This window comes from Psammomys obesus, unplaced genomic scaffold (genome assembly GCF_907164565.1).
Source record: "Psammomys obesus unplaced genomic scaffold, mPsaObe1.curated_primary_1811, whole genome shotgun sequence".
NCBI classification, from domain to species: domain Eukaryota; kingdom Metazoa; phylum Chordata; class Mammalia; order Rodentia; family Muridae; genus Psammomys; species Psammomys obesus.
In genome coordinates this window covers 6,682,510-6,700,815 of record NW_026596120.1, presented here as the reverse complement: position 1 = coordinate 6,700,815, position 18,306 = coordinate 6,682,510, and the positions used below count along the sequence as shown (strand labels likewise).

General features: G+C 38.1%; 1 protein-coding gene across 2 annotated transcripts in view; it reads left to right on the top strand.

Moving 5' to 3' along the window:
• Window positions 1-18,306, top strand: part of Rasa2 (RAS p21 protein activator 2) — a 101,023-nt gene that overhangs the window by 74,814 nt on the left and 7,903 nt on the right. For both annotated transcript variants that reach the window (XR_008722826.1, XM_055629844.1), the window contains exons 17-19: window positions 3,273-3,350; window positions 7,301-7,374; window positions 8,040-8,146. Coding sequence is in view for 1 of the 2 variants with exons in the window: in XM_055629844.1 (XP_055485819.1) it covers window positions 3,273-3,350; window positions 7,301-7,374; window positions 8,040-8,146 (259 nt within the window). In the remaining variant the exon portion in view is untranslated. The remainder of the gene's footprint in view (window positions 1-3,272; window positions 3,351-7,300; window positions 7,375-8,039; window positions 8,147-18,306) is intronic.

The window sequence follows — 18,306 nt, the reverse complement described above, 5'->3', positions numbered from 1 at the left end:
TCAAACATTTACTGATAATAACTTGTTTTAGCATTTTGAAATGCCCAGCCCCCAGTGCTGAGGGGAGTTTTTTTCCTTTCTGCTATCCTGGGTTTTTCCCTAGTTTGAGATCCAGGAGGGAAAAGACCAATCAGTACTATCAGTTCAGGGCGGTGTCACAGGCTTTGAGGGTCCTTCACTGTTTCTCAGTCCCCTCTCATCAAGAATGTTCAACAGGGTTAGAGAGATGGCTCAGAGGCTAAGAGCACTGACTGTTCTTCCTAAATTCAATTCCCAGCAACCATATGGTAGCTCACAACCATCTGTAGTGATATCTGGTGCCCTCTTCTGGAATACAGGCACACATGGAGGAAGAACACTGTATAAATAATAAATAAATAAATAAATAAATAAATAAATAAATAAATATTAAAAAAAAAGAATGTTCAACAAAGAGGGCTAAGAGCCATGCTCTGGCTAATGAAGTAGCTGTGATCACCGACTCTACAAAAGAATAGGCTTTGGTTGTGCCTTTGGCCATCAGCAGCAGAAACCATGTAAGCCAAGCCTGGCCATGCTCAGGGAGAGGCTGAGCATGAAACATCATGTGCTGGCTGCCTGGTGTGTGAGATCTGTGGATCTCAGCTGTTTGGGAGCCAGAAGAATTTATAGAAATTGTCCTGCTGCTGTATCAGTGGGGAGAAAAGCCCTGCTCTGTGAGAAGAGTAGAGTTGAGGTCCTCTGGGAAAACAGGAGTTGGTAGGGAATGTAGAGGATGGAAGCCTTAAGAGTCAGTACTTCATCTTGCGCAGCTTGGTCCTGGAAACCTGGCTGACTGAGACACATGAAAGCTAGGATTAGGTGAGCTGTGCTGGCTCTGATGGTACATCTACTAACTAACCAGTAAACTAGGTGCCTTATGTACAACACAAAAGGGAGTGGCTAGCTAGTCTCAGTGGGAGGTCTCTGTAGGTAGCAGTCTCAGCCAGCAAACTTCCTGGAGGAAGAAGTTGTATTTGTAGTTTCTGGTTTTAGATAAAGGTCAGTCCCTCCTAAACACTAGTACTTGGATCAAAGGAAGGTTTTGCCATTTCCAGGAGTCTGAGGCAGCTAGGGTCCTTGACATGGCTGTGCTTTTGTCAATAATACACATTTGCTTAATGCTTCATCTGTTCCCCACATCGGAGTATTTTAAGTTCCAGGTTATACAGGGAAATTTGCTGAAGAAAGGTGTTCACAATTTCTCATTTATGATAAACATGTTTGGACACTTGTAATCTGGGCCTGTTCCTGTTTGGCTAGTGACATGGGAGCAGCCCTTGTGACCTGGAGTCCTCACCCTTACATCATTGTCTTCTCGTATTACTGACCCTGATCTCTAAGCGTTTTAACTTTCCCTACCTGCTTTCTTCCTTTCCCATGAAAGTCGAAATTGAAGAGCTGGACTTTAGTCAGTGGCAGAGCCCTTACCTCTTATACGTCAGACCCTAGATTCAGTCCCCTCCACTATCCTTTTTAAAACATAAAGAAACTAGAAATTGGTCTTCATAGTTTCCATCTGGCCGTCCGGATCTACAGCCTTCTTTGTTCTACCCTGTGCCTCAGGAAAGCCAAAGGCCTCTAGCTTCCAGGAAAGTTTAGTCACTGCAGGCGAGTCAAAGAAGAGTAAGGCCGGAGAATTGCTTCTCAATCTCCTTAGCCTGCTTACTTTGTGTGGGCTTTTCTGTCTCCTGAGAGTAGTCTTAGACCTGGGGGGGAGTTTCCATGACTGACTGATTAAACAGACTTTTAGACTGACCAAATGGCTGTCTAGCCTTAGCGTTGGGATTTCAGAGAGTAGTCACTCACTGGCTTTTGGGGTCCACTTTATAGAAAAGGGTTAGGGTTAATAGAAAACAGCTGTTGAGGTAATTGGCCGTTAGCACCTGGACAGAAGAGTGGGGGTGGGGGGACACCACATGGGACCTGACAACTCAGGGCTCAAGGCTGCCTGCGTGGTAGGTAAGAGGAAGAAGAGTCGTCATAGGATCATAGGTGTTCCAGAGTTCAGCAGGACAAAGGTGTAGGTATACATCATGAGATGACAACTGAGCACAGGTTGAAAACACTGTTTGCAGAATACATTAGGAAACAGAAACTCGCCCTTGTAAGGTAACTTAATAACAGTGTGCAACAGTGTGGCTCCTGTTTTGGTTTCACAGTATTTCTTGTGGGGGGACACCAGGTAGATTTCCATTTCTCACTTGTCCCTTTAGGCTTTTCAGTAATGATGGCTCTATACCTTATTGTGTGCTAATTAAACCCTGTCCACTCATTTGTAAGTACATTGGTAAATTCTGTATCAAAATTTGTCATACAGTAATTATACAAATTTATATAAGCAATGTGTTTTGATACATATTTACATTGTATATTAGTCAAAAATATTTAAACCATTCTTTATGGATATAAGCTTACCATTTGTTAACGACAAAATGCAAATTTGCATACTAATGAGATAAATATACTTGTTTATGTTTACATAAATACTAGTTAGAAATTTATGCAGTAGGATATAGAACATCTTAAGTGATTTTCAAAGTTGATTGTAATTTGATTTTATAATCATTCAGTTTTCATAAACACATAGTACAAATGGCAGAAGTATATTTAAGACCATTTAAATTTTTTTTTTTTTTTTTTTTTGGTAATTCTGTCTTAATCTCAAGCCAGAATTTATTTAATGTTTTGTTGTTGTTGTTGTTGTTGTTGTTGTTGTTTTTGGTTGGTTGGTTGGTTCAAGGATTTGTTTAGTGACACTTAAGTCATCAACTTAAGCAGTTAAAAATCAAACATTCTAACAAAATACAAAGCTACTGTTTTGATGCATGCCAACTAATGATGTGGGAAAATCACTAGTAAGGTGGGTTTTTTGTTGTTGTTGTTGTTGTTGTTTTTTTGTAATTAAGCCATTATGTTTTTGTTAGAGCAAAAGCTTTCATGTCTAGTAAAATTAGCTCAGTCCCTAACATACAGTAGCTCAGAATTTTCTGCTGAGGTCTTGAAGGCAGCAGTGAGCGTTGAGTGTGGGATGAGCAGAAGGAATGCTACATGATGTGGTACCATGCAGTATAGGTGACACTGCCAGAAACACCTCACAGTCATGATCGTGTTTGAACTAGTTCTTGTTGTTTTCAGAAACCTTCTACTATTAACAAATTTCTCATGACCCCATGTGGAGTCAGAACTAACATTTTAAGAAGCTGTGTGTATCTAACATATACAAATTCTGTGTTGTTGTTTTTTTTTCATAGCCACGTTTCAAAAAGTCAGTCATGTCTGAATTTCTCAAAATGTTTCAAGAAGAAAGATATTTTACAGATGTGAAAAAGGTATGGTTGTTTTCTTTTGGAAAAAAACTTCCTTGTCATCTAGTCTAAAGGAATTAACATTTCATATTCTTTCTAAGAGTCAGTTTCCAGTTCAAAAACAAAAATGTTTAAATTGTCAATCAAGAACTTGTTTTCTTCCAGTTCTCCATTCAAATAAAGCTGTGAGATAAGCAATTCTTGATAGTTAACTACTATTGCTGTTGTTGCCCTACCTATACAAATACAGACCTCTATACAGACCTGCAAACACTATTGACATTCGGGGCTGAGTAGTTCTTGATTTTAAGAGCTATCCTCTGATTGTAGAATATTTAGCAACATTCCTAAATTAAATGCCAGTAGTATATCCCCAGTTTTGAAGACCAGAAATGCTTTTAGCTATTTCTAGATATCCCCTGGAGGACAGAGCTATCTTTTGTTAAGAACCTTTGGTCTGTGACTAAAGCCTAGTTAACAGTGCTTATTGTATAGTAAAGTGAGTGCTCATTTGCCACAATAAAACAGCATGGCTCAGCAGGTAAAGGCACCTGTTTGGAAGCCTGATGACCTGATTTTGATCTCTGAGATCCACATGGTTGGAAGGAGGGAACCAATTCCCACAAGTTGTCCTCTAATTTCTATGTGCATACTGTGACACTTAGAGTCCCATACACATCCACACAAAATAATAAACATGTAAAACAGTGTTTTCAGTGTGTTATTGAGTGTTTATGGTAGGAATTGGAGAAAAATAACTAAAAATAAAAATTCACAAATGTCTACAGCATACAGCATGCTAACATAAGACCTGCAACATGTAAAAAGGAGTGTTATTAGAAGCTGATGGGGTTTTTTTTAAGATTTATTTATTATTTATACAGCATTCTGCCCGCATACCAGATCTCACTATCGATGGTTGTGAGCCACTGTGTGGTTGCTGGGAATTGAACTCAGGACCTTTGGAAGAGGAGCCAGTGCTCTTAACCTCTGAGCAATCCCTCCAGCCCCAAAGCCAAGGATTTTTTTAAGTCTTTCATTTCTTGGTCCTTGATTTATTGGTTGTTTATATAAAATATAGTATTATAAGCCTGAAAAACATGGAAAGAAAAGTTATTTTAGAATATATCTAAACTAAACTTAAATAAAGTACTGTGTCTTCATTATCACAATCCTAACTCGGTGAACAAGTTAGCAAGGCCAGTCTTTAAAACTGATTCAATTTTTCTATACATAATTTAGCAGGTGATGGGCAAGAACATATTTTACTGAAGTATGTATTTGGACATTTTAACATACTTTAACAGGGCTCCCTAAGTGAAAATGCTGGCGTCAGAGAGATTTTTTGTTTTGTTTTGTTTTGTTTTTTTGATATAGAGTCTTAGCATGTAGCCTTGGCTGTCCTAGAACTTACTATGTAGACCAGGCTGGCCTCAAACTCACAGATAGCCACCTGCTTCTGCCTCCTAAATGCTAGGATTAAAGATGTACACCACTATGCTGAGCCTGGATTTTTCTTTTTATCTAGAATAATACATATTAAACTAAAACTTTTTAAAGCAATTGTTGAAGGCTCTTGAGAAATTTTTAAGATATACTTTTATTTTGGGGACATTGTTGAGACATTTTGGGGGACGGTAGAGTTAGACTTAAGGTAAAAGGTTATGATATACTAGTTATTGTTTTGGAGTTATTTTTCTTTGTCTAGTAACCTAGGCTGTGGTAACATCTGCTCCCCTCCCTGCTATATAATCAGAATATATATAATTGATGATACCAGTAGGGAGAGTTTAAGAGTGCAAGAACTTTAGGTATGTTCCTAATCTGCTTCTGAGTCACCTGCTGACATTCAGATAGATTCTCACCATAGTACCTATCTGTAGTCCTGAGGTGCCTTAAGATAGTTTGCCCTAAAATCTTATATTTGTGTCTTTGTGTGTCCATGTGTCTTTCTGTCTGTCTGTAGATTGGACCCAGGGCCTTATGTATCCTGGACAGCTCTGCTTAAGATTCAGCTCTTATCTCCAGCACCTGTCATAAGACTAGATACACACAATGCTAGAAATTACCAGTGTTCACGTAACTCAGTTTCTCGTTCATACTGGTATTTGTACTAGTGACTTTAAATGTCTTGTAACTACGTCCCCCACACAATATAGGACAGGTAACCAGAAGAGTTCTGTAAATAGGGTAATTATATAATTTGGTGGCAGAACCACAGCACTGTGAAAAATTAAAAGATAATTATTGGCCTGAGTAGGGTGAACCTGAGCCAACTGGTTACTACAGTTACCTTACTGTCATCCTAACTGTTTTCTTGTATTTCACATCACACATTTATTTTTACCTTATACTTTTACCTTACTCATAATAATGCTAAAGAGAAATATATTCAGATAACTGTTAAGCTTCACTGGTGGATGGCCCATTTATTAGAACTAGAGATGAAACAGGACGCTTCATTAATGTCCTTGGATACTTGAACCTGCATCACCCACAGGACAAAAGGAATTCTGTTTTTGTTTACTTACCAAGATTCCTAGCTAGAGAGAGCACATTGGTAACTCTCCTGAGTGCATGCTCTGGTAGCTGAGTCACAGCATTCTTAGACCCAAGTAGCTCTGCCTTCAACTTAGAGGAAGCCCTAGACTCTGGATAGTCTAACGAAACTATCTGCTTTGTTTTGTTTACATTCTAAAGTCCTGAACAAAGTAAGTTAGAAACATAAAAGGGACATCTGTGTTTGTAATGTCTCACTAATAAGCAAATGGATAGTTGATTTAGGAGGCCAAAGAGGATTCTTTTGTAAGAACAAGAATTGGTGAATTTCCCTTTTCCATTGAGAGGCATCCACATGCTGGCAAGCCCTTGGTTGATCTAGGTTACATGTTCATGAAGCTAAATGCTTTTCACTGGTGACCACATGTTTCTAATAATGGGTGTTAGAAAATTCTTTTGAGTTACATTCTTATTTTCTGCATATGTAAAATCTTTGAAACCAGAATCTTCAGAATTCAAGTTTTCAGAATTTCAAAAGGTAATAGGAACAAACTATATTAAATAGCCCCTTTGGTAACACCCAAAGCACACATTAGTGTTTATTTGTCACAATGCAAAATACATTGTGTAAGATAAATTCAGACCATGATAGCATGTGCTAGTTGAAGGTTACTTACATGAGAAAATGAGTTTGCTGCAAAGCAAAGACAAGATTTTTAAATGTGCAAAATACATTCTTTGTATTTGAAGCCTTATGAATACCAAAAATATGAATAAGGACTAGATGTGGTAGTATATGCCTGTAATCTTAGAATTAAGGAAGCTGAGACAGGAAGATTGCAGCGAGTTTAAGTCCAGCCTTAGAAATAGTGAGGCATTGTCTCAAAAAAAAACTCCAGTTAAGGATTCTAGATTGAGCTATTTCTATAGGGAAATCCATTCAGAATTTGGTAAGTTGAGAATAAATGTTTTGGAATTTATTTTCATTTGTAAATTGATAACTTTCTATAGCCAAATGTATTTTATTTTATAGCTACTGTAGAATGAGCCTCTTTGATCCAAGATGCTCTAAAATCTAAAATATTGCCATATTTAAAACTTTCTGAGGGGACCTGATGTCACAATGGAAAATTCCACACTTTACCTTATGTGATAGGTTGCACAGTACAGGTTTAGTAAGAATACTGTATAAAGTTACCCTTAGGCTGTGTATATGAGTTCTGTTTATACATGAGCCCCGTCCCCAAGATACCTTGCAGTATATGCAAATATTTTAGAATCCTAGCACTTTGGTCCTGAGCATTTTGTATAAAAGAGATTATTATTTTGCAATTTATATAGTCATTATGTATATACATACATATGTATAGTCTTTAATAGTGAATTTCCTAATCAATGATGTGTAAATTAAAACAACTTTTTATGATACACCTTATTTACTCTTCTACTGTATACTTCCCCATCTCCCCATTTAGTTCTTAGATGAAATTTCATCTACAGAAAGTAAAGAGTCCAGTGGGACGAGTGAACCTGTGCACCTGAAAGAAGGGTAATTAATTACATGAGACATGAAAGTTACATTTCACTGTAGACAGTAAGTACAAAGAACATGGGTCCGGGAGTGAAGAAACCGGAGTTCTGATTCTGTTTCAGAGCTTCCTAGACTGCTTCAGTCAGGTAAATGACTCTCACTGCCCTGTCGGCTTATGTCTTAGGGCAGCGCTTTGAGACTGACTGCGCAGTCTCAGACTGTTCTGCAGTTAGGAGATAGCACTGCTCAGCCTTAAAGAAGAGCGGTTAGGACTAGGCGTTAATAGGATGGAAATAACTTACCCTTTTTATTCTGTATAGCAAATTTTAAAACAGCGTTACTTGGGGCCTGGAGAGCTGCCTCAGTGGTTTAGAGGGCTGCTCTTGTAGAGGGCCTGCATTCAGTTCCTGGAACCCACACTGTGGCTCACAGCTGATTGCCACAGGCTCTGCACACATGTGCATAGACATCAGGCAGGCTACAACCACAGTAAAACTAAAACAACCTACATGAATTAAAGGCCAAAGTAAGATACATGAGTTATCAGTGGAAATCACGGCCATATACTAATAATTGTACATGACTACCAATGTCATCTAACAGTAAGGGTCAGTTCTTTGTTTCGGGTAAGGGATTTTAATCTCTGGGCTTAAATGTCTAATTTATGTCTGTTATGTTGGCAGTGAGATGTATAAAAGAGCTCAAGGAAGAACTCGTATTGGAAAAAAGAATTTCAAGAAACGGTGGTTCTGCTTGACAAGCAGAGAGCTCACCTACCACAAACAGCAAGGTAGAGTTGTATTTGTGTTTTATTGTGGCTTTACTCTGCTAGTTCTTGCTGCCACCGTGGATCTTTGCACAGTGAATGGGTCAGAGTTTCTCACAATGACACAGAAAGCTAAACTGAAGTGTTCGTTTTATCACATGTAGTATATGATAAAACTATACCATGAAAGCCTAGCATAAATCGACCTGAGAACAAAACAACTGGACTTGGTAAGACAGTATAACAGTAAAAGCAGAAAGGTAGAGGCTTAACAGATAAATAACAACCACAAGCATTCAGCATAGCCTGGTGCTCATAGGGTTTTGAAGTCCCATCAGTCGATGAGTAAATAGATACCTTGCTAAGAGAGCTTCTTCTATAAATTCCGAAATGATGACATGAACACCTGACATAGGGTACTTTAAGAGAATGTGAAGTGCTTCACTGGACTTTCCTGACCAGTAGATGAGTCAGGAGAGGGATATTTTTAAGAGATGGGGTCTTGACCCACAACTCTGAGATTAAGCCGGCCTTTTGAATCAGCCTCCCAAATAGCAGGGACTACTACTGGCATGGACTACTGTATCAGCTAAGAGGGGTGTGTGTGTGTGTGTGTGTGTGTGTGTGTGTGTGTGTGTGTGTACATACATGTGTGTACACATGCATATATATATATATACACACACACACATATAGCTTAAACAGAATAAATGAATGAATATACACATATATATGTGCATATCCAATAGTTTGTAGTAAGAAATTGTTTACAGAGTGCAACAGAACCAGAAAATTTGAACACTGGGGTCTTCCCAGAGACTCATACTCCAACCAAGTACCAGGCATAGATATAACCTAGAACCCCTGCACAGATGTAGCCCATGGCAGGTCAGTGTCCAAGTGGGTTACATAGTAATGAGAAGAGGGACTGCCTCTAACATAATCTGATTGGCCTGCTCTTTGATCACCTCCCCCTGAGGGGGGAGCAGCCTTACCAGGCCACAGAAGAGGACAATGCAGCCATTTTTGATGAGAACTGATAGACTAAGATCAGAAGGAAGGAAAGGGGGACCTCTCCTATCAGTGGACTTGGGGAGGGGCATGCATGAAGAAGGGGGAGGGGTGGAACCGTGAGGGAGGAGGGAGGGGCTTATGGGGGGATACAAAGTGAATAAAGTGTAATTAATAAAATAAAATAAAAAGACATAAAAAAAGAAAGTTTACAATTTGTTGCGTTTTAAGCATCAGGTAGTTTGTTATAGTATATAAATATGTAACTAAAGATCAACAGGCTTGCCTTTCCAAGTGTTTTTAAAGCTGACGTTGAAAGTTTTAGAATTGAATTTTATATAAATATTCTCACTTATGGATACCATAATTGTTTATAGTGTTTATTTTAATATTACAATTAAGCCAGGCATGGTGGTGCACACCTTTATCCTAGCACTCGGGGTGGGGAAGCTGTGGGACAGAGGCAGACAGATCTTGATGAGTTCAAAACCAGCCCAGTCTATGTTGTGAGTTCTAGGACAGCCAGGTTACATAGGGAAAGACTGTCTCAAAAAAAAAGTCAATAATAACAATAATGCAATTAAATAAAATGTAAGCTAAATTAGTCATCTTCTGTAAATAAGCAAGTTATTTTTCCCTCAGTTAAAGTACTGTCTAACCCAAACCAGCATTCCAAAGTGTGCTCGTTTTAAAGCCCTTTAAGTCACATGATAGTTGTGCCTTTTTTCTGAGAATCCTACATATGTACACATACGTACAGCTGAAGTTGTCAGGGTTTGCCTTTGTTCTCCCCAGTGATATAAAAGGATAGACTTTCATAGAATTAGACTGTTGGAACCATAGGAATGGATATACTGGAGTGTGTTGTTTTTGTGTTGGAAGACATACACAAATGAGTTTGTGAGATTATTTGCCAAAGCCTACAGTTCTAAGCATATGTGCGTGTTGTTTTAACTATTTTGATGGATTTTTCCAAAATACGTTACATGCTTTCCTGCCTTCTAAAAAACAATTCATTAAACATAAGTTAACATTTTCTGATTGACTTGGGGTAATCCTCGATGGTGTTAATTATATATAGTGCCCTAGTTACTGTGTTTTCAGAGTGCCGAAGGGTGGGTACAGTTGTTTTCCCCGGCTACACATCTTAGACTGCCATGCTTTTTGTGATCATGTGTTTGCTTTGCTCAGTTTATCTCTCACCTCTTTCACTCAGGCTGTCTCCTTAAATTTTCTGTGCTGTCAGTGAAGCGTCTTACTCCCACCACTGTCTTCAGCCTTCATTTTTTACTACTAATGTACTGTGAATTAAGGTGTAGGTACTATATTTGCTAAAACTACACACAAGATCAAAGGCTTTGAATGAAGATGTAAGGACTTCTCATAAATAAAGTGCATGGCCTTCATATTTGCTACTTGCTCAGCAGTTTTGCTTATTTCTGTCTTCTGTCCATTTTCTTGGTAGCCTAAACTGGTGATTATTTTCTGTTACTACAGCTATAATGTTAAATTTATAAATTTTGATTTGAAAAAAAAATTTCGGTAACAGTTGTTGTTCATTGTCTTTCGTTTAATCTTGCTGATAGAGAAATGTATTCTTAATCAGTAATGGGGTATCTTTCCGATTTGTGTATATAGAGTTAATGTTTTTTCCTCAGATAGCTGTGATGCTCACTTAGGCGGTTGTTGAGAAGCAATAGTAAGCCACTGATAGTGAGTATAATTAATGTGGCAAATGAGTGTTCTCAGATATTTAGTGATTAGTCATTGGTACTTGACAGATTTCCATAGAGCTGAGTGCTGACTTTAAGTTACTATAATATCATTATTGACTCCTGTTGCATGATGGAGTCTAATGAGCTGCTGATCTTTCAGCGTCTTCATGTCTCATACAGCCTCATCTTGCATTCATCATATAGAACTCTACCAGACTAGCTCTTATAGTTTCTTTAATGTACAATTTTTATGTTCACTGTTCTGTATATACTCTACATAAAGATCTTCCCTTCTTCAGGTCTATGATTTGATGCCCTCCTATAAGCCTCAGGTCAAGTGTCAACTCCTCCTGGATATAATTTAAGCCCCTAGCCACTTAGCTACCTCCTTAACAGGAACATCTGCACACTGGTCATTATGTTTCATCTCTCTTTTCCTCTGCTCTTTAAGGTCCTCAGTGCTAACAACCATGTTACTAGCAGAAAAGCATTTAGTAAATGCTCTTTGACGAACATCAGGTCTTCCAAGTACTCTGTCACCTGAATTGCTTTAGTAACTGCTACTGGATTCTGAAGCTTTAACCAAGTTTACTAGTAAAACTGTTAGTAAACCCATGTTTGAAATACTTCTGTGAGATTTGCTTAGATGTTGTATGTTCTTGAGACCTGTCATATATAGGTACATGCAGACAGTTTATACAGCTTCCATAAAGCGCAGTTTATACAACTTCTCAGTGCATTTAGGCTGACTTGACTTTTCCCTCTTCATGTTTTCTGGCATGAAGCTCTCCAGGGTTTTGTTTGTTGTTTTTCTTTACTAGCTAAAGAACCAAATCATTGACTCAATTATGCAAATATTTTCAGCTAAACATATTTTACTGGTGCCTACTATGTGCCAGAGGTGCAGGACAGAAACAGTAGTGAAGAAGACATACTAAAGCCCAGGCTCTTACTCAACTTACAGGTTAGTACTGATAGATAAGCCAAAATTATTTTTAATTACAATAATCCAAAGCACAGAAAGTAGTGGCTTGTACCAGTTGGCAGCAATCGAAGTAGTAAAAACAGATCACTTTCTCAATATATTTTAAAGGTAGTACACAGAATTTGTTAGGGAATTCGAGATGAGGAGCTAGGAACAGACAAATAAAGGAACATTTCAAGGATTTGGGCAAAAGCAACTGAAGGGATGCAATTGCCTTTTTATAAACAAACATACATCAGTTGGGGGTATACCTCACTTGATAGATCAGTCACCTAATGTGCACAAAGCACTGCTGTCTTCCCCAGCAGGACATAAACTGGGTGTGGTGCCCCGCGGCTGTAATCCTAGCACCTGGGAGAGAGAGGCAGGAGAATCAGAAGTCTAAGGTAATCCTTGGCTAAGTACTGAGTTCAAAGCCAGCCTAGTCTATATGAGAGCTTATCTTTTAAATACATATACAGTGAGTTCTAGTAATAATAGAGAACTTGGTACTAACCTAACACCCTCAAAAATAATAATTAGAAACTTTGCCCGAAGTATATTATACAAGTCTGGAGCATAGTCAAGAGAAAAAACACAATGGAAGTGTGCCCTAGATAATCTGCATGTTAGAAATAGACAACCTTTAAAGCTATATGACCCTTGAAAGAAAATTGTTCTGGCTAAGATTTCTATTTTCATGATCACCTACAAAAACACTGTAGTGTAAGACAGCCAAATTCATGCAAAAACATACAGTTGTTTGGCTTCAGGAGTCAAAGAATCAAATGTCAAGGCATCCAGGAAGACTGGAAATAGAAAAAAAAACAAGAGAAGGGATACTTCAGATTCCTTGTGAACTGCCCTGAACCCCTAAACTGATTTTAGATGCTTAGGCAAGGAATAAAATTAGAGAGGCTACTGAAAAGCATTTGTAACCCACTGATAGGGAGTACAATTAATGTGGCAAATTATATTTAGTCATCAGTCATTGGTACCTTTACAGATTTTCATAGAGCTGAGTGCGGACTTTAAATTACTATAATATCATTATTGCCTCCTGCTACATGATGGAGTCTAATGAGCTGCTGATGTTTCAGCTTCTTCGTGTCTCATACAGTGTCCTCTTGAATTCATTATGTAGAACTCTGCCAGACTATCTCTTAGAGTTCCTACACAGAGAAACTCTCTCAAAGCACCCCCCCCCCAAAAAAAAAAAAAGATTTACAGCATTGATCTGTGGCTTTGTAGAATATCGTGTATTTGGCAAGGGTGTCGTAACAGAAGGGGATGGAGGAAATTATCTTGTATCTTAGGAATGAGCACAATAATTTTAAGTAGACAGTAATAAGTTAAGACTATATCATGCCAAGTATCATGGTGCATGTCTTTAATCCCAACACTCAGAGGGCAGAGGCAGTTCTCTGTAAGTTCAAGGCCATCCTGGTTTACATAGCCAGTACAGCCAAACCTACACAGTAAAACCCTGACTTAAAGAGGACTATGTATTATGACCAAAGCTTAGAGAAAAATGGATGTAACAGCTTGTCTTCTTCTTCCCATTCAGAAAGTAAAGATGTTATCAAAGCATAGCAAGGCATCAGAAATCAGAACAGATGGTGGCTTAAACTCAACAATATCAATAATTACAATAAGTGTATGGAAGCTATTTTAATGGAACTGCCAGACTAGATGTTCTAAGAAACAAGATCTTAAGAAATACTTTCTCTAACTTATATATCTTAAGTATAAAAGCACAATAGGTTGAAAGTAATTGGGTAGAGAAAAAGATGGTGTGAGGATAAGCAATAACTCAGTAAACTCCAGAACAGCTGTTACCAAGTAAATGCCGACATGATCCAGAATGATAAAAAGAGCCTTCACAAGCAAAATTAATGTTCTGAATGTTTGTATGCTTGTTTACAGCTTGTTAATGTGTCAGGGGAAAAACAGACTATAATATTTAAATAATTTAAGTAATTATGAAAATAGGCAAAAAAGAAAATCAACAAAAGTATAGAAATATGAAACAACATACTCAGTTACCTTGATCTGATTCACATGTATAGAACATAAAATCAAACAAAGAGAATACATAATATTTTCAGTCAGATTGGAGCATTTAACAAACTAAACTGAATCCCAAGTTTTAGTACATACCAAAAGTTAACATTCTATAAAATGTTCTCTTAAAATTACAATAATATGATATCTAGGAATGCCCCTCTGCACATATTTGGAAGTTGATATGCTTCTAAATAACCTAGAGTTCAAAGAAATTCAGAAGTACTTTAAAATAAAACAGATTCAGCAAAGTTGGTAGAATATGGCTAAAGCAGTACTGAATGAATGAAAATTGATTGTTTTAAGTATTTACATTAACAAGGAATTTTTTTTTTTTTTTTACCTTTTTATGTGTATGACGAAGTGTTTTGCATGCATATATGTCTGGTGCCCAAGGAGGCCAGAAGAGGGCACTGGGTCCTCAGGAACTAGAGTTGTGGGTGTTTGTAAGCTGCCGCATGGGTGCTGGAAAGAATGGGACTCCAGTGGTTAAAACCACTGACATCTCTCCAGCCCCAACAAGGAAAGTCTTTAAGACTTAGGTTAGGCAGATTTATTACGTGTATATCAAAGGTGTAGTCCACGAAAGAAAAATACTAACAAATTGGACTTAATCACTGTTCAAAACAGAAGACTCCCAGGGTGAGTCAGCTGACTAGACTAACTGGAACTGTGCAGCTCCAGACCCCGTGAGGAGCCGTGCTCCCTGAGAGCAGTGGAGAACTGCTGAGGGAGATATGCTCTATCAACTTCAGGCATCCACATGTATGCGCCTACAAACACACAGACATACCATACACACACAAGAAAAAAAAAAAAAACAGATACCATTAAGAAAATGAAAAGATAACAGCAAACTAGAAGAAAATATTTCAGAGTCTAAAGAGACAAGCACTGGCTGCTTTTGCAGAGGATCCAGGTTCAGTTCCCAGCATGCACAGAATAACTCATAACCGTCTGTAACTCTAGTTCCAAGGGACCTGACACCCTCTTATGAGCTCTGTGGGCACCAGGCACATACATATACATTTGAGTAAAATATACCCACACACAGAAAAGATAAAACTGGAAAAAAATACTTTCAAATTTTAATATGATAGAATTTATATTCAGGTTTTTTTGTTTGTTTGTTTGTTTTACTTAAAGGGCAGTAAACATTAATAAGACATACAGGTGGCTAATAAACCCATGAAGAGAATATTAAAACTACACTGAGGTACTGTTTTACTACAACAGAAATATTTACAGTGAATAAGAGTAGGGATGTATCTCAGTGGTAGAGCATTTGCCTAGTACATCAAGGTTGTTGGTGAGTCCTTACAAACATTTTTTTTAAGAAGAGGTGAGACATAGTTGAGAACATAGGTGAGTGGAAACCTACATCTCTAGCAAGACTATAGAAGTGCAGTCACTTTGGGAAGCATTTTGCCAAGTTCTCAAAAAGTTAACTGTGAGTGAGGGGTCGGGGAAAAACCAAATGATTATCCATAAAACTATACATATTTCTTACCAGTTATGTGCTTGGTTATCTGCCCCAAATCAAATGAGAGCAGATGTCCAAAGACACGTTCAGTGAAGGTTTAGGTGAGTGTTATTTACAGTCGCCAAACCTGGAACCAGTCTAATGTCACCACTGGTGGATGTGTTCTGTCCATGCAATAGAGCACTTTGTCTCTTTTACATTATGCTTCAATGATTTTCCTCACTTCTTTACCCAACATAATTTCTTACACAACTTGGCTTTTTTCCTGGATTTTTTACAAATTTACAGGAAGAATTTCTTGAGGAATTTTCAAAATAAGTCGTTGTTATCGTTGCTGTTTGAGTCCTTACATGTACCAAAACAGGTTTGTCCTTACTGTTAAATGATCCTCATTCTTCCTCAGAACTTTAGGATACAGTACGGTGGTATGGCCTGTGGCCATACCACCTTAGCGTTCCAGTCTTATCTCAGAAACTAAGCAGGACCCCAGGCGGGTTAGCACCTGGGAATAACAGGTGCTGTAGACATTTCATATCTATATTCTGGCTTCGTTGTTGCTGATGACAATTTTTATAGCAGTCTGTTTCTCAGAGTTTTGATTCTTATCTATGGAAACTCATATCTTTAGTAAGTTTTGTTATTTTATGGCCCGTAGTTTAGGCATTTTTCTTTTTTTCTTCTGTTCCTGTCCAACATTTGGTAGCTCTTTCCATTTAAAGATCCCTTATTGTTTTCTTAAGGGCATTTAGTCACTTGTCAACACTTCTAAGTCCTATGAGCTTAAGTTGTACTAAGTTCTGTGTTGTAGTTTTGGAAACTTCTTGGGAAGATCTTTTGTTTCTAACTCATACTGTAACTTCCTCTCACTATCATGGTTAACTGAAATTTGCTCTCATGGTGTAAGAACAGGTGCACTGTTCCTGGGAGCATCTAACACTTGCAGTATCAGAATCTGTCCCAAAGTGGGTAAATACAGCCGCTTTAAGGTGTGGGCATGTTTTGATACTTAACAAGTTTAAAGAGAATATTTTTTAATTCTCTGGCTAGACCCTCTGATGTCCTGTGTAGGTTGCTACCCAATTCATCATATTATGATTTCCTCAGGTGGTATTCTGTATGTGAGTCTCTCCTTTAGAATGCTGATTTTCCTTATCTGTTTGGTAATCGCATTGGCAATTCGCTCATCTTGTGTTTTACAATTCATTTACCTACTATGGGGTTCAGTAACATCCTCACAATGATCATGAGGGAGAGGCAAGTTATGCCATTGCACTGCTCTGCAACCCAGCTTGCGGCCTGCTGCATTAGCATGTGGGTGTTTGGCTCCGCCATTCCAGATGGAGCTCATCTGTTAGTCATCCTGATATGCCTGAGCCTCTCTAGTTCTAGCCCTCGGTGTCCACTGTTGCTGGCTTGCCGCTCTCCCTAACCACTCTCCTATCTGTGGCTTTCATCATTGCCCCCTTCCTGCCCTACCTTATATCCACATAAGTTTTATCTTGTCTGCTTCCAGAAGGCTGCTGATAATCTTTTCCAGTTACATTCTGTTACGTCACTTCAATTTATTTTCATCATAGTGTTCATCTCTAGTTAATATTTCTCTGCTGGTCTTTTCAGGAATCAATATAAATTCTACTAGGGACCTGTTTTCTGTTTGTTGTTCTGTCTTTAATTATTAGAACAGTACCTAGCATATTCTAGACATTTAGTATATATCTTTTAAAAATCATGTCACATTTATTTGAATTACCTTAACTTCTGCGCTTTGTACCAGGAAATTAATTGAACAACTATTTTGTACTAATGTCTTTATTCACGGTAAAAACAAAATCACAGATAACCTGTTTTTTGTCAAAAAGAAAAAAACTCACAGCATTAATCCTTTGAGTAGTATAAAATAGAATGTTCTTATCTTCCTGTATTATAACCCATGTGTTCTTAAAGAAAGACTTGAGGAAGAAGTAGAAATAAAAGTATTGATGCTGTGAAAACACCATCACAAAATGACTAGAAGTCAAAACTATTTATCACTAACTTCTATAACTGGATATGATAACAGTAACCCAGGCTCATCTTACACCATGTTAGAGGAGGTCCTTTAACACACTGAAATTTCCTTGCATAAGTTTTAAAACCCATAAAGGGTTAAAAGATTCTGTCTGCTGGAAAAATTCTCACTTTGCCCCCAGCATCTCCTAAGATAACCTTGTAGTATTGGCTAGCAGCTGGCCAACATGTGGCGGCTGTAAATAAGTTTATATTTAAAACATGCTTTGGGGCTGGCAAGTTGGGTCAGAGGGTATAGGTGCTTGCTACCAAGATTGATAAGGAGTTCAGTGTCTGGGACCCACATGGGAGAGGGGGCAAATGACTTCTGTCGGTTGTCCTGTACTCCACGCATGTGCTATAGTACGTGTGTGTACCTATATACATGCAAACTTAAATTAAAATTAATTTTAAAAATTTGAACGATGTTAGTTGTGGTGGCACATCATACCTTTAATCCTAGCATCCGAGAGGAGCGATTGTGGATCTCTGAGTATAAGACCAGCCTGTCCTACATATTGAGTTCCAAGACAGCCGTAAGAGACAGGGCTGGCTAGTTGTCTCATTGGTAAAAGCACGTGTTTTTTGCAGAAGACCTGAGTTCAATTTCCAGCACCCATGTAGTTGTAACTCCAGTCCCAGGGAATCCAAAGCCGTCTTCTGACCTTTGAGCGCACTGGGCACACATGTGGTACACACACATGCTGGGAAAATACTACGCACATAAAATAATAAAAGAAAGCATGTTTTAGATCAGTGCTAGGAAGCTTGCCTAACATGCATTATGCCTTGGGTTTGGTTCCTTGCACACGTGCACACACAGATTTTTGTTTGTTTGTTTGTTTGTTTTGAGGGCTAATTTTTTAATTAAAGTTAAGTTTACAAACCAGAAAAGAATCTA